The sequence below is a fragment of the Artibeus jamaicensis genome, unplaced genomic scaffold (genome assembly GCF_021234435.1).
Source record: "Artibeus jamaicensis isolate MK-2021 breed Jamaican fruit bat unplaced genomic scaffold, CSHL_Jam_final contig_354, whole genome shotgun sequence".
Taxonomy (NCBI): Eukaryota; Metazoa; Chordata; class Mammalia; order Chiroptera; family Phyllostomidae; genus Artibeus; species Artibeus jamaicensis.
Genome location: NW_026521803.1, coordinates 19024855 through 19051936, shown reverse-complemented (window position 1 = coordinate 19051936; position 27082 = coordinate 19024855). Strand labels below are relative to the sequence as shown.

At 45.5% G+C, this 27082-nt stretch overlaps 1 protein-coding gene across 3 annotated transcripts; it reads left to right on the top strand.

The window, feature by feature from the left end:
- The first annotated feature begins 17677 nt into the window (after positions 1 to 17677).
- On the top strand, positions 17678 to 25666 carry LOC119056168 (zinc finger protein 396). 3 transcript variants are annotated; one of them, XM_053664143.1, is made up of 4 exons: positions 17678 to 17752; positions 20278 to 20753; positions 21000 to 21156; positions 23422 to 25666. In XM_053664143.1, the coding sequence occupies exons 2-4, from the start codon at positions 20349 to 20351 to the stop codon at positions 23961 to 23963; spliced, it is 1104 nt and encodes a 367-aa protein (XP_053520118.1). In that variant the 5' UTR covers positions 17678 to 17752; positions 20278 to 20348; the 3' UTR covers positions 23964 to 25666. The 3 variants fall into 3 exon arrangements, with proteins under 3 accessions (XP_053520118.1, XP_053520119.1, XP_053520117.1); XM_053664144.1 differs by lacking the exon at positions 17678 to 17752 and adding an exon at positions 17781 to 17937 and having other exon boundaries at positions 21015 to 21156; XM_053664142.1 differs by lacking the exon at positions 17678 to 17752 and adding an exon at positions 17782 to 17937.
- The last annotated feature ends 1416 nt before the right edge of the window (positions 25667 to 27082 follow it).

The following is a 27082-nucleotide window of genomic DNA, read 5'->3' as shown; positions in this document are numbered from 1 at the left end:
TTCTCTCTTCAGCTACCTACTCTGCTGTTAAACCCATTGCTGAGTTGCTAATTTTGATTGTTGTGCTGACAGTTGTAGAGTTTCCCTTTTTCGTAGTTTCTATTTCTCGGTCAGAATACTCAGTCTCATCTTTGGTCTCAGTGAACGCAGCAAACACACTGATTTTAAAGTCTGCGTTTTATGCCTTCATTCTCTAGATCTCCTGTGTGTCTCTTGTTTCTTCTGGTTGTTGTTTACATTGTTTTGTTCCCTAGTATGCCAGGCTGTTGTTTTTTTTTAGGTGAAGTTCTTGTAACATCACAATAACCAATTTAAAGTGTATGACTCAGTGGCATTTAGTACGTTCACAGTATTATGCAATCACTACATCTATTTAGTTCCAAAATGTTTTTATCACCCCAGAAGAAACCTTCATACTCATTAATCAGTCGCTTCCCATTTCCTCTCTCCTAGTTCCTGGAAACTACCAATTTGCTTTTTAATATCTCTATTAATAATCTCCATTCCACCCTAATAAGATCTCCATTTAATAGTCTCTATTCCATCCTAATACTTAAATGAGTTTCCTGTAGGCAGCATGTCGTTGGGTCTTGCTCTGTTTGAGTCCTGCTCCCTGTACCGTCACCTGAAAACTCTCAAAGCTATAAACTGGGGCAATTACTTGTTTTCCTTATCTTGGGGATCACTGTCCTGATTGTTGCCTGATACCCAGTTTCTTTGAGGCAGGGTAGTAAGAAGCTAGGAAACTTCTTGAGTTGCTAATTTCACTGTCCCCAGCTTTAAGACACGTCCTCTCAAAATCACCTTGCATTGTGAAATCTTTCCTGCAAGAAGTCAAGGGCCCACATACTGCCAGCTGGCCTTAGGCAGGCCCGCTCCCACCCAGTCTCCTTCCCAGTAACATCGTCTCTTGAAAACCATTATTTCATATGTTTGGGTACATTTTCCTTTTCTTTCCTTTTTCCTTGGTTGTTTTGGGTAGGAGGGTAAATACGGTGTCTGTTAGGAGCAGAATTCTGCTGCTCCTTTAAAACATAATTTATGTGCTTTAGTTTAGTAGTTAAATCATTCTATTCCATTTTAATTTTGGTTTTTCTGAAGCACGGTGTCACTTGATCACATTTTAACCAAGACAGTCACCATCCTGAAATCCTTCCTCAGGAGCTTTTATTGTATAAAACATGCTCATTTTTTCTGAGTTAACCTCCTTTGCCTGTAACGAGCAAGTGCCAGACTCCAGGTCCGCTTTGCCTTGGAAGCTGTGTGAGCAGCTCGTGTCTATGAACTGCTGACGGTGTCCCTTGTCATCAGAACCAACCTGACTGTGGAGAGCTGGCCTCTCTAGTCCAGCCGGGTCATCACATCCACCAGCCCCCTGGGACGTGCATATGACCCCTGGCTCTCTGTAAACTTCAAGTTCTGGGGGTTTTGATGTTTTAAAATCCAACATACTGTATTTTGCTGTGTATAATGTGCATTTCTGCCCAAATTTTTTAGGGAAAAATAAGGATGTGCATTATACATGCATATAATGATTACATATCATGGAAATTCTGTGTATAGTGTACACAAGAACATGGGTGTGCATTCTTCATGGCAAAATGTGGTAGTTAAGTATTAGATGCTGCTAAATTTTTAAAAATAATTTTCAATCTCATGAAGATTTTTCTGAGTTATTGTCTCCTCTTTCCTCATTCTGGAATTTTTTAATTTAAGTTTATTTTTTGACATCAGCTTGTAGTGTTTCTGAACAATCCAGATGCTGTCCACTCCCAAGCCCAGATGGTATGGGTGGAACTTGGGTGAGAACCACTGGCACTGATATGTGTGTGACCAGGGTGCCACCTTGGTCTTATCAGAGGCAGAATTCTTTGAGTGCCCCCCACATGCAGACTGACTAGTTACCATGCTGGCTTTAACATACTACACAACCGAGGGGCACTGAAACAAAAGGTGGGCGTTTGGTCATGCTCAACCCTTCCTTGCCCATCATAAAACACCTTCCCTGCAGTTATGGCTCCATCTCTCCCTGCCCCTTCTCAGCCAGGCTTCTTGAAAGAAATGTCAGCACTTACTCCTTCCATTTCTTCACACCTGGCCTGATTGCAATCTGATTTCTATACCCCACCACCAGCCTTCCTAAGCATCTTTCAACAGCTCTTGAAATTGCCCCTCAGTTCTGGTCCAGCTTGCAGGGACAGCGTCTGATAATAAAGACCCACCCACTTCTCGTCCCCTACTTCTCTGCAACCCCTCCACTTTCTTTCCGCTCCCTTCTTTCACTCCCTCCCAGTTTCGTTGATGGTCCTGGTGGCTTTGTCCTCACTCTTCTTCCAGGAGAACCTGTGGGCCCCTGTGGCTTTGATGACCCCATGGGTGAGAGAGAGCTGGGGATGAAGAAAGGAGACTGTGTAGGTCAGGAGAGTGTGCCAGGCCTTGAACTAGACCCTAAGCAGATTGCTGGGGAGAATTAAGGCGGCTGGAGGAGAGTGGGGATGCTGAGGACATGCCTGCTGCTTCCAGACGTGGTGCCTAAACACTGGTGAGTCAGTTTTGTGGATCCTGAGTAGGAGAAATGTAAAGTACACAAGGCAAGATGTTCCCACAGATGAATTATAATATGTGGTACTGCATGCAAGCACAGAGCAATATATCAGCCCAGAATGCTGAGCAAGGCTTTGCTGTCTTCAAGTGCTATGAGGAGTACAATTTATATGTTGAAACTCTCTCCCCTGGGGGAAAGAACCATTCACGAGTTTGTTCCAGTTTGCTTTGTACATGTATATATATATATATATATATATATATATATATATATATATATATATACAGAGGAGGGTCCAAGGACAGAGCCCTTCTATGGCTGCTGGTTCAAACACCAGGACCTACTGGCCATGATTGTGTCCAATTGCCAGTCTCAGTCTGGAAATCTCTCTTCCTGCTATGACCTGACCCTCCTTTCCAGCAGAGTTTGCAGCTGCCTTTTCCAGGAACTCTTCTACCATCTTGTGCTTGCCCCTTGCACACGACTGTCTGGTTGTTTATACTTCCTTCTGCTGGGACTCATACAAACCTTCTTTCTTCAACCAGTCTGTAGGCTTTCTGAAGAGAGAAGGCTCATTCCTCAAGCCATCCAGCAAAGCACTCCACCTGCCATGAGCACTCAGTATTTGTGAAGTGAAGTTTGTCTGTAAATTCCTACAGGAGGAGGGGTGGCACTGGTAGGGCTTTGGCCACTCACCCCAACCTTAGCCACCCCATTAGCCATGAAGAGCCACTTGGGAGCACTGATGTGGCTCCTTGCCAGCCCCTGTGCCAGATGGATAAGTCTCTGCTCCAAATAAAGGAGAAAGAAGAGAGAAAAAACACTTTAGAGGCCATCCCTGTCTCTCCCACTCTGCAGCACATCCCATCCCAGGAGCCCTCGGAAGGTATCAGTGGTAGGATTGTGGGAGCCAGTCTGTCCTGGACTGGGGCCGAGTAATGGTCCAGGCTGTGTGCGTGCGCGTGTGTGTGTGTGTTTAAAAAGCTAGAGCTTAATAACTGGGTATTACACAGCAGCATTCCAATCATTCCAACTACCCAAATCCACTTCTAATCCACTTCTCCTCCCTTGAGGTTGAGCCTCCTTGAAGTTCGTGACCCAAGAATGGACATGAACCTGCTTGTGACCAACTTCTACCTTCCGCCTCATCCCACAGTGAGGTTAGCATGTAACTGACCTGGTCCTCTCCACCCTCCTCCTGTGACTTCTGTACCAAGGATGAGCCACCATGCTCTGGCTTCTCAGTCTTGCATCATCTCAATGACCATCCTCTCCCTCCACAACACCTCAGCTGCTCACAGCCTAACTCCAGATCTTACTTTTGCAAATGAATGCACGGCCTTCAAAAACTTGCTTGGTGCCTCCATTACCTATGGTTCCTCTTTGTACAGAACCCCAGTTCAACACCTGGACCACAGGGCACGGTCTGCAGGGCCAGCGTCTCGTTTCCTTCCTGAGCTAAGATGATCCGTGGTCTGGCACGTCACCACTTGCCTTCTGATACCCTTTCTCTCCACTGGGTGAACCTCCAGTGCTTGTTAACCAGGACATCCAGCCATCAGACCTGCAGCGCAGGAGCCCAGGGAATGGGGATGTCAGAGGCAGGAAGATTCTTCTACAAGTCTCAGGTGAGCACCAGCCCTGCCAGCCAACTCAGTGCACTCCTTGGACAAGTTCACACCCCTCCCCGAGCAGTCTATGTCACAGCCTCCCTTTCCCCTCTACTCTCCACCCCACTTCAAGCTCTGCAGAGACCCACTGCTGTTACCAGTGGGGCAGGAACCCTCCCAGGGTTGGGACCCTGCACACAGCGGCTGTCACTCCTCATGGCCATCCCACTGAAGTTCCTCTCTGCCCTGTGGAGAAACACTCAGGCAGCTCCTAAAATTTTTCTGGTAACTGTGGTGTCTAACATTAATAATAATAATAATAATAATAATAATAAGCTTTAAACTTCACATTTGGGCTGATTTTCCCCCTCCTCCACCAAGACACCTGCAGGGGCAAAGGTCCTGAAACATTTCTTTTTCCTCCAGCCTGTTTTTCTTTTTCATTTTTTTAAATTTAATTATTGTTCAAGTACAGTTTTCTGCCTTTTACTCCCATCCCAGCCCACCCCCCCATGCTCCCCACCTTCCTCCCATTTCCACCCCCTTAGCTGTTGTCCATGTGTCCTTTATACTAGCTCCTCTAAATCCCTCCCCTTTTTCCCCTGAAATCCCCTCCCCTCTCCCCTCTGGTCACCGCCCCTCGCCCCCCCTTCTCCATTTCAGTGTCTTTGTTTTTATTTTGCTCGCTTGTTTGTTTTGTTGTTTATCCAGCCTGTTTCTTGACTTTCCTTCCACCCCTTGCCGTGGACTCTGACCCCACCCAGGGTGGGATGGTGAAGCAGTGCAGGAAAGTCCTCACAACTCGGAATTCCGTGATGATCTGGCCTCGGCCCTGTCTGAAGCTGAGCTCCCTGGAAGTTCAAGAATGGATGTGAACCTGCTTGTAAGCAGCTTCATTACCTCCTCATTCCACAGTGACTTTAATCGGAAGCTGACCTGGTCCTCTCCACCCTCCTCCTGTTGTAGTGGCCTGCCCAGGAGGGGGCTGGCAGCTGAGTCAACAGGATCAGGGAGAGCAAGTAACTAAGTAACTAGGAAGTAAGAACAAAGAATTTTGTATTAATTCCTATCAGCAGTTCTGCTTTCTTGCTTCTATAAGCTGCTTCCTGCTTTCGCGCCAGAAGTAATGGTCTGAGTGACAGAACGCCACCTCACCCTATATAAGCAATTGTTCCCCACTGATCAGGGCCCAGAATTTGGAGACTGTCTCCTCTGGGTCCGTATGTGTAAATAAAGTTCCACTCTGTACACCCGAAAGCAGCTGAGTTGTTTTCTGTAACACTGTCACTGCTGTACCACAGATGAGAAGCAAGCACTTTCCTCCCGGAGGCACTTTGGTGGCGTATTTGGAGGCGCTTAGTCTCTGGGATCTCTTTTCAGCTGCTCACTCAAGACACCTTCCTCAGCTTTTGTGTGTACGATGGAGTCTCACAGAACTCACTCTGCTGTCGGGTTCTGCTGGCTGGGTAGCCTTCTTGGTTGGGATATAAAACCACCCTATGCCAGCGTTCTCACTGGAGTGGCCCAGGCCTCATCCTTGGGGAACATGTTCCCTCGGCCCTTGCAAACAGTGGGAGCCCTAACCCCGCTGCCTCCCTCCACAGCACAGACTGGGACCAGTGTACCAGCAGCTCTCTCCACAATCCCTTCTCATCTCCAGCTGTTTCCCCTGGCCTTTTGAACCTCTTTTGTAGGCCAGAGGTAGGAGGTCACCTGGAGTCACAGAACCAGTTCTAGAAACTTCCTCTGTGAGGTAGTGTTGGCCATCACGTGGGAATGCAGCACCTGCCGCGGGAATGCAGCCCAAACTGGGGCCTCTCCAAACCGTTTTCCAGTCCTGCCACACCTGGTTGCACATGTAGTGAGTGAAGAGCTGGTTGCAGCTGCTGCTGTTCTAAGGCAGGAAGATAGCCAAAAGGCAGGAAATGGAGCGGGCAGGCCTACACGGGGTCAGGCAACCTAGTCAGTGTAAGGCATCAGTGAAGTTTCGGTGCTCTCGCCTCAGGCCCAGGGAGGGGCCGTATTGCAGGCTGTACGAGACTTTGCTCCAGAACTGAAATATATTCTTCTACACCAGGTAGTTAGTCATGGCGACTGATACGGTGTCCTCTGACCCATGTGCATCTCTAGAAACCTGAATGTGAGCAGAAGTGGCAATGACTCCTCTAGTTTGGCCTGTGTGCCCACCACTCGTCTGGGGCTGCCCCCCCAGATGGCGAAGCCACTGCACCCAGAATGGAAACCACTTGCCATTTGAAGCAGAAAAGAACTGTTGACCATGGAGCTGTAAGGGCTGGGGTCAGGTAGGGGCGGCCAGATGAGAAACACAGTTAGGGAAGCTGTAAGAGTTGGGTCATAAAACAGGAGCAGAATGTAGGGCAAGTCACATCTGACAAACTCTGAGGAAAGAGCTTGGGGAGACTCTTGGGGATCATTCCGGGCTCTGTTGGCAATCCCACTTGAGTTTCACAGGGGGAGAAATAAGTGGTAGGACTAGTAACAATAATAGCTTCATTTTTCAGTGTTTCCTAGACTCTCAGGAAACCTGACCTTGAGTATTTATTTCCTCCTTTACCTCTCAGGACACTCCTACTGTTACTGAACAAGAGGTCTGGAGGGGCAATATTTGGACCACGTAGGGATGCCAAAAACTGCTACAGAACCGGGGTCCCTCCCAAGGACAGAATACTAATATCTACTGGGTTCTTCTGTCCACCGCCAATTGGAAAGACCTCTCTCAATGCCAGAGATTTGTGAAAAGGAAACAAAATGTTTATTTAATGCTATTCAGGCCTAACGCCTCCACTAAAATACAGCTACACCCACACAGCACTCCCTTCTCCCACTGTCCCAACTCCGGGTACCGTAAATCAGGAAAAGAGTACACGTCTGTGTTGCAGGCCGCTGGCACCGTCAGCTGTGTCAGGCAGGATCTCTAGTTAATCCAAAGTACTGTGAGTACCAAAGTACATGAGGTACATCCAAAGTACATCCAAAGTACATGAGGTACCCATGAGAGGGTACCTCTCATGGTCCACTGGCAAGAGTTCTTTTGTACCAAGTTCTATTCAAAGTCCCTCTTGCTTTCCAGGCCCCGCAGCCAAAGGGGGCACCCCAAAGCCATGTGGGTCTCTTCTACCAAAGCTGCAGGGGTCCACACTCCACCAAAAGCATGTGGCCTTCTTCTTCACCTGGCTGCAGGAATCTCCATTCTGGCAAAGCCGTGTGGTCTTCCCTTTCACCTGGGAAAGAGGGGGTCCGCACTCTGCCAAAACCACATGGCTCCCTCTTTCACCTCACCGAGAAGGGGTCCTCACTCTGCTGAAACCGCGTGGCTCTCACTTTCATCTGGGCAGTTATCCCCTCATGTCCCGGAGCCAATCTTTTCCAAGCTCTCACAAAGGTGCTGTCACTCAGGGGCACAGCCCCTAGTTACATCCTGGGTCGAAGCCACTCCCTTCTCCCTGGCTCAAAACTTGACCATGGCTATTTAACATATCTGTGAAACCAGTTAAAGGTTATAGATATGTTAAATAATCATTCCAGAGGTTAGCTGCAAAACTGTTGCTGTGCAAAACAGCTCTCAATGGCCCTGCTCTATTGGTCCCTTGGGGGGTGGGAGAGGACATCTTATATGTCTCTCCAATATTCCTATATGCTTCGAATTCTGGACACCATTCCAAATCTTTTTTGCCCTCCCCTTGGGTGCACCCTGTATCACTATGAGGTACCTACTACCATTAGCATCATTTACAGGTGAGGAAACAGAACGACTGGTGCGGACCCTGGCTCGTGGGGTCCGCAGCATTATGGATGAGACAAGACAAATTCACACAGACTACCGAGTCCTGTGGAGGAAAAGGGGAGAGTGTGTTGACCCATGCCTTGACAAGTTTTTATTGCTTTTCTGGGCACATTACAGTGAGGATCATCCTCATTTACTATGCACAGGTTGGCTTTAGGTGGTTACCTTTTACAGAAAACAAAGGAGAGAATGTTGCTATTTACATCACAGAAGAAGGATATTTGGAATACAAAGGGAAAAGTGGTTGAACTGGTCATTGGAAGGCTTAGCATAGATTTTAGGAAGTCACTTTAAAGATATGCAGTAAACGTTTGCCGCCTCAATTCAGGGTGAGGGAGTTTTAACAAAAGGCAGGTCTCAAAGCAGCCTAGGTACAATGCAGGCCTGATTCCCCACGGGAGAACCTATCCATGGGCGTGGGTCCTGTGAACTGGACCTCACTCTCCACTGGTCTTTCCCAGTGGGAGCTGGGCCCATGCTATGCAGAATGGTCTCCTACAAACCACGAGGTAAATTCACCTGCCCTAGGTGCCCCGGCCAGGAAGGTCAGCCCCTGGAGGAGGCCCTGTGCATTATGACCCCTGACCCATTGTGATTTCCATCACATTACACAGCATGGCAGAGAAGCTCAGGCAGAAATGCTCTTATAACACCAGGGTTAGGATCTGACAGAGTGCTGCATACCTTTCCCACTTTTCAAGTGCAGAGTCCAAGAGCAGAGCCATTGCTTTGAAAATACTTGTGGCATTAGATGAAAATGCCAGGACAGAGGGTGAAGAGCAGGCTGCAAACGGGAGAGCAGAAGCTGTGAGAGAAGCATCGACCCATGTTGGTGAGCCTCGTGGGTTCTGAGAGTCAGGGCACCTTTGGCTCTGACAGAGGCAGGCTGACGGGCCATCGGACGTGAGACCCTGGGGAAGAAGGGTGGCAATCCCATGTTGGGAGAGAGTGGATCCGGGAGAAGAGACCTAGAGACCAGGGAGGCCTAAGAGATAAGCTAAGATAGAGAGGGAAGTCAGAGAAGTTCAGAGGTCCTAGACAAGAAGGCAGCCTGGGCTTGATATTTGAGGACAAGCCCTCAGATAAGAGGAAAGGGGGAAGGAAAACACCAGCCTCTTAGAAGGCCCTGGACGAGCACATGGCTTCTGTGAGGAGAGTGTGGACAGCTGGAGACCACCCTGGTGATGGGGTGGGTGAAGATCACAGGCAGGGAGGAACGAAGCAAGCTGCCAGTGGCGAAGTGGGACAAAATGCTGAGTGAATCTGAAAGGGATGCTGGGGAACTTTGGAGAGACCTCGGAGTATGCCCAGTGTCAGCAGGCAGAATCGCCGCCCCAAGTCTTTGGTGCACTCTCCCCGGCACTCCTGCAGCCCCCAGGGCAGTGCTCCCACAGCCGGTCTCGCCCTGTGCCAGCAGTCTCTCCCACGCCCACCGCCTCATCCACATGCATCACTGACATCGCTGCTGGGTGAGCCGCCACCCTGTGCCCCCCACACCCCCTCAGGGCACCCCTCACTGTTCCAACCTCCCAGCAGGTACACCCCCAAAGCCTTCTCTGCAGATTCCTTGGTCCCTTAGTACTCCTTCGAATGTATCATTTCTGGTCACCGATCTGATTTAGTGTGACGCCACTAAACTGTGAGTGCTCTGAATCGAGTCTTGTTCATCTGCGCAGGTAGCGCCCAGACCTGAGACAGCCGTTTACAAGTCACCTTTTCTTGTACAATAGTTGGTATTATAACTATTCTAACGTAAGTGTTCAGAATTAGTGCCAGTTAAAATATTACTACATCCTTTAAAACAACAGAAAACAAAACAATAGCAGTTTGTCAACTCTACCAAAACGGAAATAGTTGGTAATTGTTAATAGTCATTGAGTTAAAAATCCTATTCACCTTGTGCCCTCTTGTGGAGAAGAAGGCAAAGAACAGTCAGTTCTTGCCACCTCCTTCTCTAAAATATTCAATAGTTATAATACTAATCAATGGAAATGTAGCTGTATTTAACTATATATTATCCTATATTTTGATTTAATATTATTCTATATTTAAATGTAACCACATTATGTTTAAATATAGTTATAATACAATATTAATGAATCACCTTTACCGTATAAGGATTTATGATTTTGTAAGTACTGTTCACAGATGAACCTACTGGTTCATTGTATTGGGTAATTGTATTTTCTTTCTGGCAACATCCTTGTGTGTTTCTGCTTTTGGAAAATCATTATATTGCTTCATTTCTCATTTGCTTATTTTTCTGGCTACTTATCAAGATTGATGCCCCAAACCTCTGCTGAAACTGTAAGGTCTTCTCAGTATTGTTAAACAACTCTGGAATCCTCAGCAACACTACCTTTAAATCACTGCAGCGATCCTCAGTGCTGCTGTTTAAAGTGAGACCAATTACCTCCTGTCTCAGTTGTTGCACAGCTGTCGTCCTGGGGCCCCAAACTTGCTTGTGTTTTCCGCCTGTGATAAATAGAAGTTCTGAATTTTAATAAGTCAAAGTTATCATCCACGATAATGTACCTTTGGAATGTCAGGGTAATTTCCTTTTCTCCACGCCCCTCTGGGCACAGCCCCCCACCAGAGCGCGAGACCGCACAACCACTCATTGCTATCTTGTTCTCCTGCAAACCACCTCTGTGTGCTCTGAAAACGAGCAGTTCACTGTCCTGTACCCACCATGTCAAAGAAGGATGTATCCATCTGCTTTACTTATCATCCAGTCTCCGAGATTTCCCCGCTTTGGTTTCCCCCGCCTCCCTAATCTACCACCAGTGGACTTCATGTTACTCCTTTATGTCACCTCCTTCAATTATAATGTGTAAAGTAAGGTGCAGAACTGCCATTCTCTGCAGCATTTTCTCTGTCCCTTGAGATTTTACTTCCCGGATATTGTCATCAAGTTTGGCTGAAACAAACTCATAAAAATTCTTACAGGTTTGGACATTTATTATGTGAACACTTAGTAAATAATAATATAAGAATAATACAACTGTAAGCTATTTTTGCCAAAGCCTGTATAAATAAAAAATCTAACTTACTTTTTTAAAAAAATCGTGACAAAATATATATAACGTAAAATTTACCATTTTAACCATCTTTACGTGCGCAGTTCAGTAGCGAGTGTATTCATGGGGCTGTGCAGCCTTTCTCCCGAGCTCTTTCCATTTTGCAAAACTAAAACTTTGTGTTTGTTAAACAACTCCCATTCACCCTTCCCCAGTCCCTGGCGAATGAATACCATTCTACTTTCTGTCTCTATGAATTTAACTTTATTGATTTCACTTATATACGCATTTATATTTTTGTGACTGGTTTGTTTCATTTAGCATGATAGCCTCAAGATTCATCCATGTTGTAGCATGTCAGACTTGCCTTCCTTTTTAAGGCTCAGCAATATTCCATTGTGTGTGTATGTGTGTGTATATATGTATATATACACACACATACACACACATACACACATATATATATATATATATATATGTGCCACATTCTGTCTCCATTCCTCTGTTGATTTATGCTTGCGTGGCTTCCATCATTATGCTACTGTGAATATGCTTCTATGAACACTGGTGTACAAACATCTCCTTGAGATTCTGCTTTCAATTCTTTTGGGTATATACCCAGAAGTGGAATTACTGGATTATGTAGTAATTCTATTTTAATTTTGGGGGCAATTCTAGTATATTGTTTTAATTCATCTTGCATAATTATTTTTAAGTAATGGGAAAAAGTCATATTACAAATATTATCATGTATATTTTTGAAAGAGTTTTATGGTACAATATGTTAATCCAAAATAAAATCTTACATAAATCACTGCTCTCTCTCTCTATATATATATATCAAGCAAAAATTGATGAGTTATTTTTTTAATTCCCAAATGGTTTTGAGAAGTTACATATTAATGTCAAAGGTGCTCTCCAGTGAAATTAGTTTTGGAATCACTGTATTAATTGAAACAATGAATTTAGAGCAAGAAGCAGATTAATCAGTGTAGCAAGGGAGTAAGGACAGCTATTTAATTAAGAGGTATCCTGCTCGTTGAGCAGTGACTCGCTGTGTGTGTGTTTTGATGGATAATGCAAAAAGAAGTGGGATACAGTCCTAAAAGACTTAAGGATCTAGTGGGCTGGGGCTGGTAGACAGGAGTATAATACATCAAATAACTAGAGGGAAAGTCACATCCTGAGTATAAGTAGGTGCTAAATGTGTGAGGCATGAAAGGGGAAAGGTATTTGAAAGAAACTCCATGGAGGAAACAAGCTGTGTCAACACTGAGAGCATAAGAAGAGATAGTTAAGGTTCAAAGAGCAGAGCGAGCAAAAGCACAGCGATACCTATGAGTGCGCTTTGTCTGCCCAGCCTGCGTGTGCACCCTTGCACAGATCTTTGAACTTGTGTGCAGCAGTGAAACAAGTTTTCCCCTAACAAAATACAACTTACCTGTCTTAAAGGGAAAGTTCTCACCTTTTCTCAAAATGTGGAGACACACAGTTCCAACAGTCATTGTATCTGCCACTGGTTAGATTATTTACTCATCAAATTCAGGCAGAATCCCACTGAGTATTCTGCTACCTCAGAATTAAAGCAGAGATCTTCAACCTTTTCCATCTCACAGCACACATAAACTAATTACTAAAATTCTGCAACATGCCAAAAATATATTTTTTGACGATCTGACTAAAAATTGGTATGATTTTGACTAATTTACAAAAAAAATAATAGTAATTACCTACTCTTTTTTGCTCCAAAGTGACTTTTAAAAAACTCAGGTGCCTATACTTCTATTCAAGGGTTTCTGGTACCAAAAATTAACCAATCGGATGCAACCGTATTATGCAATGTGACCAATAAGATGCAACTCTATTATACGACCTATTTACAGGGTCAGACAAAAGTAAAGCTTGCTTGAGTGTGGTCGGTAGCAGACGTGAATGTCTCACACAAGGAGGACCGTACTCTGAGCATTTCACCTAAAATGTCACATGGTGTGCTTGAGTGTGACATTGTTATGTTACAGAATTACATGCTTATGATTTTGCAATAAAAGATTTTTGTAATAAAAAAGGGTGCTACTTGTGCCAGACCCTGTTGATGGTTGAAGACAGGACAGTCACATTAGATGGCTAGTGTTGTGTTGGCTGTTGTCATTTTTTACTTGACAATCTAAGGGAAAAGAGGTCAGTGCCTCTGACTAAACAGTCAGGTATTGCGCATTTTAAAAATCCTTGCAGCACACGGGTTGAAAATCGCTGACCTAAAGAACAAATTGTAAAGTTAACTTTCAACTAAATGTACATAAAATAACAATTGGGAAGGAGAGAGAAGAAGAAAATGGTTAGCATATAAAATAAACACACACATACATCTATAAGCAAGTAGAAAAGATACAGAACTACCACTGTCATCTTCCTGTGACCCGCTGGGAGGCTCAGTGACATCTGTGTCTTCCTCCCTCCACCACCAGGTCCGTACTTCCCCCACCCTCCACCAGAAATTCAGCTGGTCAGGATCTTTACCTACTGGAGTGACCAAAACCTCCCTCCCAGAGGGTACAAGTGTTCAGTCCTGCCTTTTTTTGGTGTTTGTGGTTTTCCATTAACCTTTAATGATTGGCATGAAAGTGCTAAAAGGGGCGCCCCCAGATAACTCCCTGAGTTTCAGATGTAGTGCTCCTTGCCCGGATTGTATAGTTGAAACCCAAGTTCAAGTCCCTCACCTAGAGTAACTTTCTTTTGCCAGTTGGTCCAACAGCATAACTCCAAAATGTCCAGCAGGCAGTCTCACTCTCCAGTTCAGCTGAACCACTGTGTCTGCTGGTGGGAGCACTTCTCCCTTGGGGACGGTGACTTCCCAACAGCACTGCTGAATGTCTCTGGGGCGGGAAGAAAAATTTTCCAAATGGGTTACTGAATTTCAGAATGAGCCCTGGCTGGTATAGCTCAGTGGATTGAGCGGGGGCCTGTGAACCGGAGGACTGCGGTTCAATTCCCACTCAGGGCACATGCCTGGGTTGCAGGCCAGTTCCCAGCAGGGGACACACGAGAGGCAGCCATACATTGATATTTCTCTCCCTCTCTCCTTCCCTTCCCCTCTAAAAATAAATAAATAAATAATTAAAAAAAAAAAAAAGAATGAGAAGACTTACTCTCACTTCTACCTCACTTCTACCCCTTAATGGCCAGATCCATGGGCTCTGCCTATGGGATAGAGAACACCATATAAGTCACGGATTCAAAGCATATGCTCTACCCCATAAAACAGAATCCCATTGTTTTGGGGTGTTGTCTCCCAACTGGCACCACCACCAAGTCTTCAGTAAGCCAACCTCCAATTAGGCCAACTGCTCCTGAGTGATGGGCTACATGGTAAGACCAGTTGATTCCACAGGCATGAACCCATTGCTGTATTTCTTTTGCTGTGCAATGAGCTCCTCACTGAGAAGAAATGCTGTGCAGAATACCAAGACGATGGGTGAGGCATTTCATATGTACAAAGATAGCAGGGCTGGCTGAAGTGTTATGTTCAGCCATAAAGGGAAGGCAAATCTCTATTCAGGGTACGTGCATACTCCAGTGAGGATAAATCTCTGCCTCTTCCGCGAAGAGGTCCAATGTAATCAATCTGCCACCAGGTGGCTGGCTGGTCCCCATGGGGAGTGGTACCACATGAGGGGCTTAGGGTTGGCCTCTGCTGTCGGCAGATTAGGAACTCAACCGTGGTGTTAGCCAGGTCAGCCTTGCCTAGGGAAAGTGCACGTTTCTGAGCCTGTGCCTAACCTGCATCTCTGCCCCTGCGGCTGCCTTGTTTAGGGCCCACTGAGCAAGTGCTGGGGTAAGAGGGGAAAGACTGATTTATATTCACTGAGTGTGTCATTTTGACCACCTGATTATTCAGAACACTAATCTACTTCTTTCTTGGTCATACCAAAAGAGGTTTTTAAAAATTATTACTGTTGTTTATTAATTAGCAAATGGTTTTCAAGCATCTCTGTTTTCCCCTTTCTAACTGCCCACTTCCTTCTAAAAACACATTTCAGACGTGGCAGGTGTGGCTCAGTCTTGTACACCCAAAAGGTTGGGGGTGTGATTCTGGTCAGGGCACATACCTAGGTGGTGGGTTTGACCCCGGGGTTGGGGTGTGTATGGGAGGCAACCAATGGATGTTTCTCTCTTAGGTAGACATGTCTCTCTCTTTACTTTCCCCTCTCTCTAGGATCAATAAACATTATTTTTTTTTAAAACTTAAATGCGGTGACTTCCGCCAAGATGGAGAAGTAGGTGGAGGGTCCACCTCGCCTCTGTGCACAACCAAATCTAAGAACAACTATTTTTAACAGCAGTCACAACCAAGCCACACAGAAAATCGACAATACGGAGTCCAAAGGACAACTAGATACTCGGCTGGACCGGTACGAGTAGCGAGGCCAGCAGCGGAGCAGGTTAGCAAGAAAACATTCCCGGGGCGGTGCGCGCAGGCAACCGAGGGCGCTGATCGCCAGCGAGCTGGCTGCCGGAGCGCACAGGGAAGAGGCACGGTGGGTCAGTCGGTCGCGCGCATTTACGTGCGGAGAAACCAGTGAGAAGGGAAACCCGCGCGGTGCAGCAGGCTCGCACAATTAGGATCGGATAAGCAAACCCGAGGTGTTTGAGTGACTGGATGCGCTGGGCTAGCGGAGAGGAATGCCATCGCTCCCTCTCTGACCCCGCCCCCACACACAGCGTCACAAACCAGCGACCTGGGTCGCCCCGTCCTGGTAAACAACTAAGGCTTCGCTCCGCTCACTAAACAGCACGAATAAACCAAAAATGGCTCTAGAACAACTCAGAGCCCCAGAACCGATAGACCTAAGTGATGAAGAAATAGCCAGTCTTTCAGATGCACAGTTCAAAACACTGGTTATAAGGATGCTTACAGAACTGGTTGATTTTAGTCACAAATTAGAGAAACATATGGAAGCTAAATTAATTGAAATGAATGCTGATACAAAAGATACCAATAGTGATGTAAAGAAAATTGGGACTCAAATCAAGGGAGAGGACCAGACGGAAGAAAAAAATGATCAAACAGAAAGGAATGAAGAAATAAGAATTCAGAAAAATGAGGAGAAGCTTAGGAACCTCCAGGACATCTTTAAACGTTCCAACATCCGAATTATAGGGGTACCAGAAGGGGGAAAGGCACAACCACCAGTTGAAAAAATTATTTGAACAAATAATAAAGGAGAATTTCCCCAAGATGGCAAAGGAAACAGACTTCCGAGAAATCCAGGAAGCTCAGAGAGTCCCAAAGAAGTTGGACCCAAGAAGGAACACACCAAGGCACATCATAATTACATTAGCCAAGATGAAAATGAAGGAGAGAATCCTAGAAGCAGCAAGAGCTAAGGGGACAGTCACCTACAAAGGAGTTCCCATCAGACTGTCAGCTGATTTCTCAAAAGAGACCTTACAGGCAAGAAGGGGCTGGACAGAGGTATTCCAAGTCATGAAAACCAAAGATCTACAACCAAGATTGCTCTACCCAGCAAAACTTTCATTTAGAATGGAAGGACAGATAAAGTGCTTCTCAGATAAGACCAAATTCAAGGAGTTCATCATCACCAAGCCCTTACTATATGAAATGTTAAAGGGACTTACCTAAGAAAAAAGAAGATAAAAAAGATGAACAGTGAAAGGACAGCAAACTCACAGTTATTAAGAACCACACCTAAAACAAAAGCAAACTAAGAGGATAGCTAGATCAGGAGCAGAACCATAGAAATGAAGATCACATGGAGTGTTAGCAACAGGGGAGTGGGAGGAGGAGAAGGGGGGAGAAGGTACAGAAAATAAGTAGTATAGACAGTAGATAGAAAATAGATAGGGGGGAGGGTAAGAATAGTAGGGGAAATGTAGAAGCTAAAGAACTTATGACACATGGACATGAACTAAAGGGGGAATGGTGGGGGAGGGGTATGCAGGGTGGAGGGGAAGGGAGGGGGGAATAGAGCAAATGTAATGGCATAATCAATAAAAAAATTTTAATTAAAAAAAAAGAAAGAACTAAAAAAAATAAAAATAAAAATAAAAATAAAACTTAAATGCACTTCCAAGAGTCCCTGGGGGGAAGGTGGGTGGAGGAGGAAGCCAGTATGTGGAGCTGTGGCCTTGCAGCTCATTGGGCTCCAAGTTTATTTTTAAACTGACTTAAGATTCTCTGAGTAAATATACACATATATATTGGTCCCAAAATATGCACAAGAAGGTTCTGTCTCACCTTTTAAAAGTCCATTAGGTTCTCTTGAGAAAGCATGGGTGGGTGGGGAAGGGGGTGTCAAACCTGTTCCTTAAAACGTCAATACTCTGAGCTTAACCAACCTCTGGGGCGGGAATGGTACTACTGGGGAAGTGGTGCAAGAACAGAGCCCCCTCTGTGGCCATGGACAAGCCATGGAACCCTTGCTTTTGTTTCCTGTAAAATTGGGGTAAACTTACTGGGTGATTGAAAGAGTAAAGTTAATAATATAAGTAAAAGTACTCTGAGAACCAACAATGCTGGTTTATTTGAACCAGGCTGCAGCGCATGCCCACCCGTGGAAGTTATGTTTTTTTAAAGACTTTATTTTTTAGAGAGAGGGAGAGAAACATCTATCCGCTGCCTTTCCCACGCACCCCAGCGGAGGACCTGGCCCGGAACCAAGGCATGTGCCATGACCCGGAATCCAACAGGCGACCTTCCACTTTATGGGTGGACGCTCAACCAACCGAGCCAAGCGGGTCAGAGCGCAACTAGGTAGGTTATTATCCCGTTCTAGTTCATTAGCGCCCCTCAGCCAGAGTCCAGACCTCGTCTCCATGGCAACCGCTCAGCCATCCCAGGCCCCGCCCCCAGTCCGTCCTGAGGACCGGAAGCAGCCTCCCGCCTCGCGCTTCCCAGGCTTCTCCAGGGTACCGTGGGTCGTCCTTCCCGGCCTCGAGGTGAGAGCCGAGGGTGCTTCTCCGCCGCCAAGCCGCAGGGAGAAGCACCCGCCACCCACTTGGTGGAATCCCTTCCTTTCCACCGCACACCCCTCTTTATACCCCTCACCATCCCCCTCTCCTTCCGTGCTCCCAGCAGTTCCCGCGGCCCCCACCGGGTCCCAGTGTCTCCCTGCCTGTCCCAGCACGTCCACGGATTCCCTCCCCTTGTCTTTCCGCGCGGCCCCTCCCCGCTCAGGTGAATCCACTGGCACCCCCACCCCCACCCCATCCCACCCCACCCCCGCCGTTCCGCGCGCACCCACCGGATCTCTGCGCGCCCTCCCCTGGAGCCTGCGCGCCCCCTGCGGTCTCGCGGAGTTTGGTCCTTGCCCAGGAGCGGAGCCGCGGGGTTGTGGGGCCGGGCGGGGTGGGGGTAGGGGGCACTGTCTTGGTTCCTTAGGTAGCCAACTCACTTGGAGCCGGCCCACCGGAGGAATGATTTGGAAGTGAGACTTGGTCCTCCCCGCAGAGACCCCGGATCCTGGGCTCTGTGCGAAGCCTTCCTTCCAGGGACCGGGTTCGTTCTACACCCTTCTGCGGTGTTGGGGGTGTAGTTCCCCCTTCTCTCGTATAGATCTGAGCCCAACTGTGGAGACGGCGCAGGTTTGGCGGCAGCTGTCTCTCCTGCGACTTCCAGAGCTTTAGCTTAGGGGCCCTCAATGTAACACCCCAGAAGGTTCCAAGCTCAGCCTCGGCCCTTCCCGCCGCTCCGGTCTTCACCCCATACTCCATTCCAGCTCAGGATCAACTGGGTCTACCGCTCCTCTGAGCTGGGACTCCTGCCTCCGGAGTCTTGACCACGCTGTACAGTCAATGAATGTGGATGGCCTGGGTTCAGACCCCAGTCCTGCCCCGTTGCCCACGTTACCTGAGCTTGCCCTGATCTCTCATCTACAACGTGGGGATTAAACTATCCGTATAGGGCTTTTGCGAGGATTTAAATGAGTTTATATTTATGAAGGTGCTCAGTGAAGAGGGAAAAAATGACAGGCTACATAAAGGAAAAAATAAGGGCCGCTATAAGATTATTTTAATTAGTCACCAGATACCTGTCATCATTGAACTGATGACATTGAAATGGTACTATGTAAAATGGTACCCTCTATAATGTTATACTAAGAAAAGTATCTTTCCATCCCTGGGAACACGCTGATGATACTTGAAGAAGTTGCTGCTTTCATACATGATTATGTTGCTGGTGGCATTGTAAATTGATACTCTTCTGCAGTTTATGTGATAATACCTAGCAAGACAGAATTTGCCACTGTCTTTTGGCCTCAATAAGCAAGGCCTTGGGACTTGCTTGAAGAAAATAATTTGAAAGGAGAAAAATAGTATATTCAGGAAAATGTGCCTCCCAGCATTATTTATAATAGTAAAAATTAGAAACATTAATACTCTACAATAGAGATACAGTTAAGTACTTAATATAGATGTTAAGTAGAAGTGAGTGTGGAAAAATAGAACTACATTAAGATGGGGGAATTTGCTATTACTTTCTTGAATGTCAAAATAATGTTGTTTTAAAAATTAGTAAACTTTAAAAAAAATACAGAAGTACTCCTCTCAGACTATTTCTTAAAGCTCTTTGCAGCAGGCTAGGAAAAATTAACTGGCTCTTTGCGCCTGCCCCAGAGTCAGCTTTTCTCCTCTTCCCTATTTCTGCGTTCCAGAAGCTCCTGTGCAATCCTGCCTGGTCCCTTGCTGTGATAGTCAGTCTTGGCATGATTTTCAGTATGAATTGGGAACTACTCATGAATATGAACCTTAAGCTCTTTGATTCTCTTTTTTTTTCTTTAAAGATTTTATTTTTATTTATTTTTAGAAAGGGGAAGGGAGGCAGAAAGAAGGGGAGAGAAACAGCAGTGTGTGGTTGCCTCTCACACCCCCTACTGGGGACCTGGCCTGCAACCCGGGCATGTGCCCTGACTGGGAAACCACGTCTTTGGTTCGCAGGCCGGCACTCAGTCCACTGAGCCACACCTAAAGAAGAAAGTAGTCTTTGAAAACATGGTTTACCCGTATTTTGCTGTGTATAATGCATACCTTTTTGCCCAAATTTTTGAGGGAAAAATAAGGGTACACATTATACATGGGTATAATGATTACATTCCACAGGTATAATAATCCTGTGTATAATGTGAACAAGAAGAATGGGTGTGCTTTATGCATGCCAAAATAGAATATGTTAAGATTAAAAGCAGTACTTTCTCTACAGTTTTGATTCTAGTCTTAGTTGTATTCTAAGAAGCATTTGTCTTTGTCTTGTTTCTACTCGTTTCTTTAATTGTATTTAAGGATTATCCGTGAGGAGAGCTTCACCTCCTTGAAAATTAAAGCCTGGCAGTCCTAAGCTATTCGCAGTCCGAATGTCTGAGTCAATATTCCCGCCACAAACTTCAAAAGAGCCTGGTAGCACCCTAGTAGTGAAGATGGAAGGGAAAGAGGAGATCTGTAATCAGGAATCCAGTCTCCACTTGAGAAGCTATTGTAGCCTGGAGACATTTCGCCTACAGTTCAGGCAGTTTGGCTACCAGGAGTCCCCTGGGCCCCGGGAGGCTCTGAACAGGCTCCGGGAGCTTTGCTGTCTGTGGCTGAGGCCAGAGGTGTACACCAAGAAGCAGATCCTGGAGCTGCTGGTGCTGGAGCAGTTCCTGGCCATCCTGCCAGAGGAGCTGCAGGCCTGGCTGCGAGAGCACCGACCGGAGAACGGAGAGGAAGCTGTGACTATGCTGGAAGAGCTGGAGAAAGAGCTTGATGTGCCAGCAGAGCAGGTAAGAAGACATCTGTGGGGATGAGTGACCAGGCTGTGTTGGGAGCTCTGGTGAATCACTGCCGGTAGAGCTCTCAAACCGCACTCCCATTCAGTTGTAGTGGGTAAATGTACTCCCAGCTGTGCCAGAAAATAGAATGGGGCTCTGCTATTTTCCTCCCTTTCTCTGTGTCTCAAGATAATTTGCTACATAGTTTCTTATGTCTTACTTTATCCTGAAGTCCCAACCCAATTTCTTCATCCTCAGATAACCTGTTTCCAGGTTTCGGGACAAAATGAAGACATACTTGCGGAGAAAGTGGCAGTGTGGGCAGTCACTCAGGAGTCACCAAGTGGCCCGCTGAAGCCTGCAAAGCAGCAGCTGCAGTGCACACCCCAGGAGCTCCACCCCTCCAGACCAAACGGTGAGGGTGGAATTTAGTGCACAGTGCAGGGCAAAGGCGGACTCAGCCTGCAGCACACTTCTCAGCTGCTCCCCACCTGAGGTCTCAAATCTCCGCTCCAGCCTCGTCTTTACTGTGGGAATTTCTACCAATGTATGTCATGCTAATGAACATGCTCGGTGTTTTCTTGTTTCTTTCTCATAGATTCTATAAAATCTGCAGATTTTTAACATTCTTGCCATCACCTCTATCAGGATTTTCAAACCTTTTTATTTAAAGCAGCATGACCCTTTTCTCAAATGACATTTACATGGAGTTCCCTGATATAAAACAGACAAAGAGACAGCTACTCTGACAAACAATTTCAGCCCACAAGGGCTCCATCTTGGCCTTGTTCTGATCTCTTTTATTACCAGGAGGCCTGAAGTCCTTGAGGACCCCAAGGTTACAGTTAAGGACCATTAGTCTACATTATTTTCTGTGTAGCTTGTTGCTCAGTTACCGGTGAGATCCAGTATCAAAATTGCTCTTTTGCTGCTAAGATGACTTTGCCCTCTGACAGTGCTTTCAATGTGTCTCTCTACCCCTTCCCATTCTAAACTGGCCTCTGTTGTTCCTTGCATTATTTTTACAGAAGTCCTGCAAAGTGGCCAGCACAGCAACCTGTTCTTCCGTTGCAAATACTACAAAAATAAGTGCTGTAGGGGTGGGAACAAGGCACGATAAGGGGGACGAATGAAGTGAGGACAGGCCTTTATTAAACACAGTGGTAGGGAAGGCCTCTCTGAGGAGGTGACATCTGAGCAGAGCCCCACCTAGGGGACCATCCTCGATAGAATGGGAGCCAGGGACGAAGAGGGAAGCCCTACCTGTGGGGGCCCTGCCCTCTCCCCTCCCACTGCGCCTATATTCCAGGGAGGCTGATTCGCTAGCAGGGGTAGTTTATTCGAGGGAGTATTGATAAAAAAAAACTACAGGAAAAAAACCCAAAAATATATAAGAACTTAGAGAGACGTTTAGAAAAGATTTCTCACTCTTATTTGAAAAATATCTACTCCCAAGAGGCTTGTACTGAGCATTTAGCACGGTCAGTCTAGCAATTGCCTTGGCTTAACGAGGAGAAAAGCAGGGAAAGTGGGAGACTTTCCACACTCCCTCAGGGTGGCGAGGAAAACCATCCGGCCTCAGCAGCTGTGTGCGGTGATGACTGAAGAAGCGATCAGCCGCAGAGACAGGTACTGGGCTCCTGTTGTTGGCGAGAACCAGGTTCTACCTGGGACTAGAAATTAGAAACCAAATTGCAAATAGATGTAGTTCTATCTGCATAAATTTTGTTTCAAATTTCTTTGCAAATAGGTGCATAGAAATTGAAACCAAAAGCAGAAGGCCCAGGATCTTTTAATTCAAGGCAGAGAAAACCAGAGTCGTGGTAGCCTACTAGGAGCATCTCTTAAGGCCGCTGCATGATTTCCGTGGTACCGAGTCAAATCAGAGCCTGTGCAGGTGGTCGTGGTCTCCGTGCAATCAATCAAGTGCTGCCTGTTGCCAGGATTGTGACAGTGGTGACTAGACACTGAGGTCTCTTGGGAAGGAGTTTCTTACAATTAATAACGTAGATGATTTCTACTTAAACCAGAAATAATGCCATTCAACTAGAAGTATAAAACACAGAAGAGAAGAGGGGTTTTGTGGATGGGTACTCTGTGCTACCCTTGACTTCTGGAGGTGTTATCCTAGTCTGTATTCTCCCACCACACTTTTTTTTTGCCTCACGTGTATTATCTGACCTTATTTTCCATATCCCTTTTGACCCCTTGGTTTTCTTCATCTCCTTCCTTTGCTTAATTACTGATTCACTTATCATTATTAAATTTGTTTTGTTGATTGACACTCCTGTTTGTTACTATCTACTACGACATTTGAGTCCTCTCTTCCAGCTGCTCCTCTGTTCCTCCAATAATTCCTCCTCACTGAGGCTCTTTGTTTTTGTCCAGACTTTCCTCAGCCTCTGACGTGTCTTTTTTTTTAACCCCGACTCGCTGTTCTGCCTTTACTTAGAGCTTTTCTGATTTCCACCTGACTGCGTCCTCAGACTGCAGGTTTCTCTCCTGCTATGATTTCAGTGTTGTCTGCGTTACACTCTCCATCCTCCACATTGTGACGGTCTTTTACAAATGTGCTAGCTAGTAAATGATTCATGTGTGTTTCACTGGGATCTTTCTATTTTCCTTTCTTTCCTTCTGAACAGAGAATGAGTGACATTTGATTTTCTGTGTATTATTTCAGATAAAGCCACTAGGACCGTAAATGTGAAATCAGCTTCAAAGCAAAAGAGTTCAGGGATAGAACCGCATTACGGTGTTTCTAACATCGTTCATGTGAATGCTTCCCAGACTTTCACGTCTAGAGGAACTGACGAACAAAGTGACATGTTTGAAAGAAGACACAGAAATCCTTCTCGGAAAAAACAACACAAGTGTGACGAATGTGGCAAAACCTTTAGTCAGAGCTCTGCCCTTCTGCTACATCAGAGAATCCACAGTGGAGAGAAACCTTATGCCTGTGATGTGTGTGCAAAGGCTTTCAGTCGGAGTGCGGTCCTGATTCAGCATCGAAGAGTCCACACCGGGGAGAAGCCTTACAAGTGCCACGACTGCGGGAAAGCCTTCAGTCAGAGCTCCAATCTTTTCAGACACAGAAAAAGCCACAGTAGAGGAAGAAGTCCCATCAGTGTCGTGAGGGAATCGAAGCATTTGCTCAGAGCTTTTTCAACAGAAGAAGAAGACAAAAGGCACAAACAACTTCTTAGTATAGATCAGTGGTTCTGATGAGCACTGGTTTTCTTTCCATGGCCATAAAAGCCACAGGAGGAAATAGAGGCTACCTTTATGTCAGCATTGTTTGCTTTTCTGCTTATCATTACCTTGTTAATTCAGATGTTTAAGATTCTAAAGCTTAATCGAGATTTCCATCCCTAGGGTAGCTCTTGAAAAGAAATTCTCAGACATTTTCTATTAGTCCCACTCAGCACGAATGATGAAATAGTACAGTTGACCCTTGAACAGCACCAGTTTGAACTGCACAGATTTACTGCTTACACATAGATTTTTTAAAATAAGTACACAGTTGGCCCCCTATATCCCTGGGTTTGTACCACCCGCAGACTGAAAACGGTATTTTTGCTCTGTGGTTGGGAGTCTGTGGGTGCAGAGGGCCAACTTTATGCATTGTCCTATGCCATTTTATATAAGGGACTTGAACATCTGCAGAGTTGGAGGGCGGGGGAGGGAAGGTAGGTGACCCTGGGAGCAGTCCTCTGCAGATACTGAGGGACCACTATATACTTCTTTTTAAACAAACACATTTCCCATGTTGAGAAGGAGGTGAGCTACTCAGTATAAAAATACTGACATTCTCTTCCATTTCATACCATTGAGATTTGGAGTTCTCAGACCAAAGATAAAAGCATTTAAAAAAATTTTCCCCCATTTTGTTTTCTGTTATCAGATTCAGAATATGAGAATAGGATGGAAGAGGCCCAAAAGAGTTTGTTCCTCAAGATCTAGGCTGAAATGTTCAGGGTCATTGTCAGGAGGTAGGTGAGTAAAGGAGCTTAATCTCTATGAAAACTCACAAGACCCTACACATTACCAATAAGACTAAGACATTTCCTGTATAGGAAAAAATCTCTTTTACAATGTAATTTGTAAATAACTCAGTGAAAACATTAAGATGACTCAACATGTCTTCAGGGAGTGGCTTAAACATAAAGAATGTTCTGGTAATAAGTTGGGTTGTCTGCGAGGGCTCATGTAAGGTTGGTGGTCACCTTAATATGGAGGGAAAAGGGAGATGAAGAAAAGACTGTCCAAGCGAGATTCACTGAGGTAATGCGAACGTTGGCAAGTGCGGTGTGTGACGGAGAAGTATCCCACGACTTACCCTGGAAAGAAAACTGTGAACAGCTGATGACTACCCTTCAGGGTTCTTCCCGGCTCTTTCTGGAATAAATTAGCTGTGAACGTGTTTCGAGCATCACAAGACAGTCTTTTCAGGGTTTTGTGCATTCTTAATATGATGAGTTTCTAGACAAGCTGTCGCAAAGCAAGACCCTGGATTTCTGTCTTCTTGTACTAATGAAAACACTAAAGTAAATTTAGAGTTCACCAAAGTTTTATCCATATTCAGTTTGACCCCCTGTTTAAATATAAAGTGACTGACTTTTATGTTATTAAAATTATTCTGACAGTATACAACATAATTTTCCCTTCTCTGGCGTTCTTGGTAAGATTGTGTATTACTGTTTCCCACGGTGCCACTGTTACCCAACGTGGAGGCAAACAAGGGAGAGCCGTGGAATGCAAGGAGAAGAGGGGCCTCACCGTGAACTTCATCTAAGCGGTTTCCTCATGAAGCACAAACATTTTATTATCAGAAAACCCAATTATATCTAGTGTCAAATTAACTCCAGAAACAAATGTGGGATTACTGTGCTTTGTGTAGTTACTATATTAATAAATGTAAGATTAGTAAGGGGAGAAATAAATGTAAATTTTAACTGTAGAATTTTCCTGATAGTTATTATATTTTATAGTTCTAGGGAATATGAATATATATTAGGGGTTTGTATATGTTCCATTATTCAAAATGTAGAGTCTGCCCTGGCCGATGTATAGCTCAGTGGATTGAGCACAGGCGTGCGAAGCAGCAAAGTGTTGCTGGTTCGATTCCCAATCAGGGCACATGCCTGGGTTGCTAGCCAGGTCCCCAGAAGGGATTGCAACCACACATTGATGTTTCTCTGCCTCTCTTCATCCTTTCCTTCTCTCTCTAAAAATGAATAAGTAAAATCTTTAAGAAAGTGTAGGGAGTCTATTTGGTGCTTGTTCTCTTAAGTACAGAGAGGAATAAGCTATCTATTACAGCAGCAAATGCCCGAGAGATGTGTATATTGTGAAATACTGCTCAGTTGTGGAAAGGCAGTTTCTGAGGCACTGTGTGGATAAAAGGACAATCCAGGTCAAGTAGATCTGAGGGAAGCGTCTGTGTTCACTCGGTGCTGCCATAAACTACAGAGCTGCATTCTCTGCACTGTGGGTAATCTGAACTCCACCAGAAAGGTGAATCGTATTATCTAAGTGCATGATGAATGGGTTGGGGTTTTTTTTGAGATTTTATTTATTTATTTTTAGAGAGGGGAAAGGAGGGAGAAAGTGGGAGAGAAAGTGTGTGGTTGCCTCTCGTGCGCCCCCCACACTGGGGACCTGGCCGGCAATCCAGGCATGTGCCCTGACTGGGAATTAAATTGGCAACCCTTTCGTTCGCAGGCTGGTGCTCAATCCACTGAGCCAGCTCAAACCAGGGCACGTGATGAATCTTTAAATGGTGTTGCTGTGTATTTGAAGTTATCTTGCACTTACAGAGGTCTCCAAATAAGTAGAAACTGTATCTAAATGGAGAATTGCTATGACTTAAGCTAACCTTGATAAAAATTAGCATCATATTAGTACCATGTTAGATTGATTTTTTTCCAGATAGTAAATAGTTTGAAGTGAAAAATTCATTTATAAAATGAATTTCACTTTATCTGGTCCTTCGATATTATTTATATCTATAATCTGATGTTCCTTCCTTCACTGCTGTTCTTTTTGAAAACATGTCCATCACTGTCCTTAAATTAAGCCTTCCTGCAGCAGGAATGCTTTGGGAAGAAAAACCTACTTTTTGTAGCTTAAGTAAATAAGACTGCAGAAATCTAGAAGGGTGAGTTGTTGCTGTCAGTCAGCAGCTGGACGGTACCCTTTTTTGGCCTGTACTTCATGCTTGCTTTCTCAGATATGCACAAAAACCGTCCCAGCTCCAGGAGCAACATCCGAGGTCCTGACAAGAGGAAAGTGGAAAGGGGCCATGGGCGTGGCTGTCTATTCTACCAGGAAAAGTAAGAGCT

Excerpts from the sequence above, each read along its gene's own strand:
- LOC119056168 (XM_053664143.1), top strand. The coding sequence starts at position 20,349 with ATGTCTGAGTCAATATTCCCGCCACAAACTTCAAAAGAGCCTGGTAGC. Across the intron at positions 20,754-20,999 it reads TTGATGTGCCAGCAGAGCAG|ATAACCTGTTTCCAGGTTTC; the intron begins GTAAGAAGACAT and ends CTTCATCCTCAG. Across the intron at positions 21,157-23,421 it reads CCACCCCTCCAGACCAAACG|ATAAAGCCACTAGGACCGTA; the intron begins GTGAGGGTGGAA and ends GTATTATTTCAG.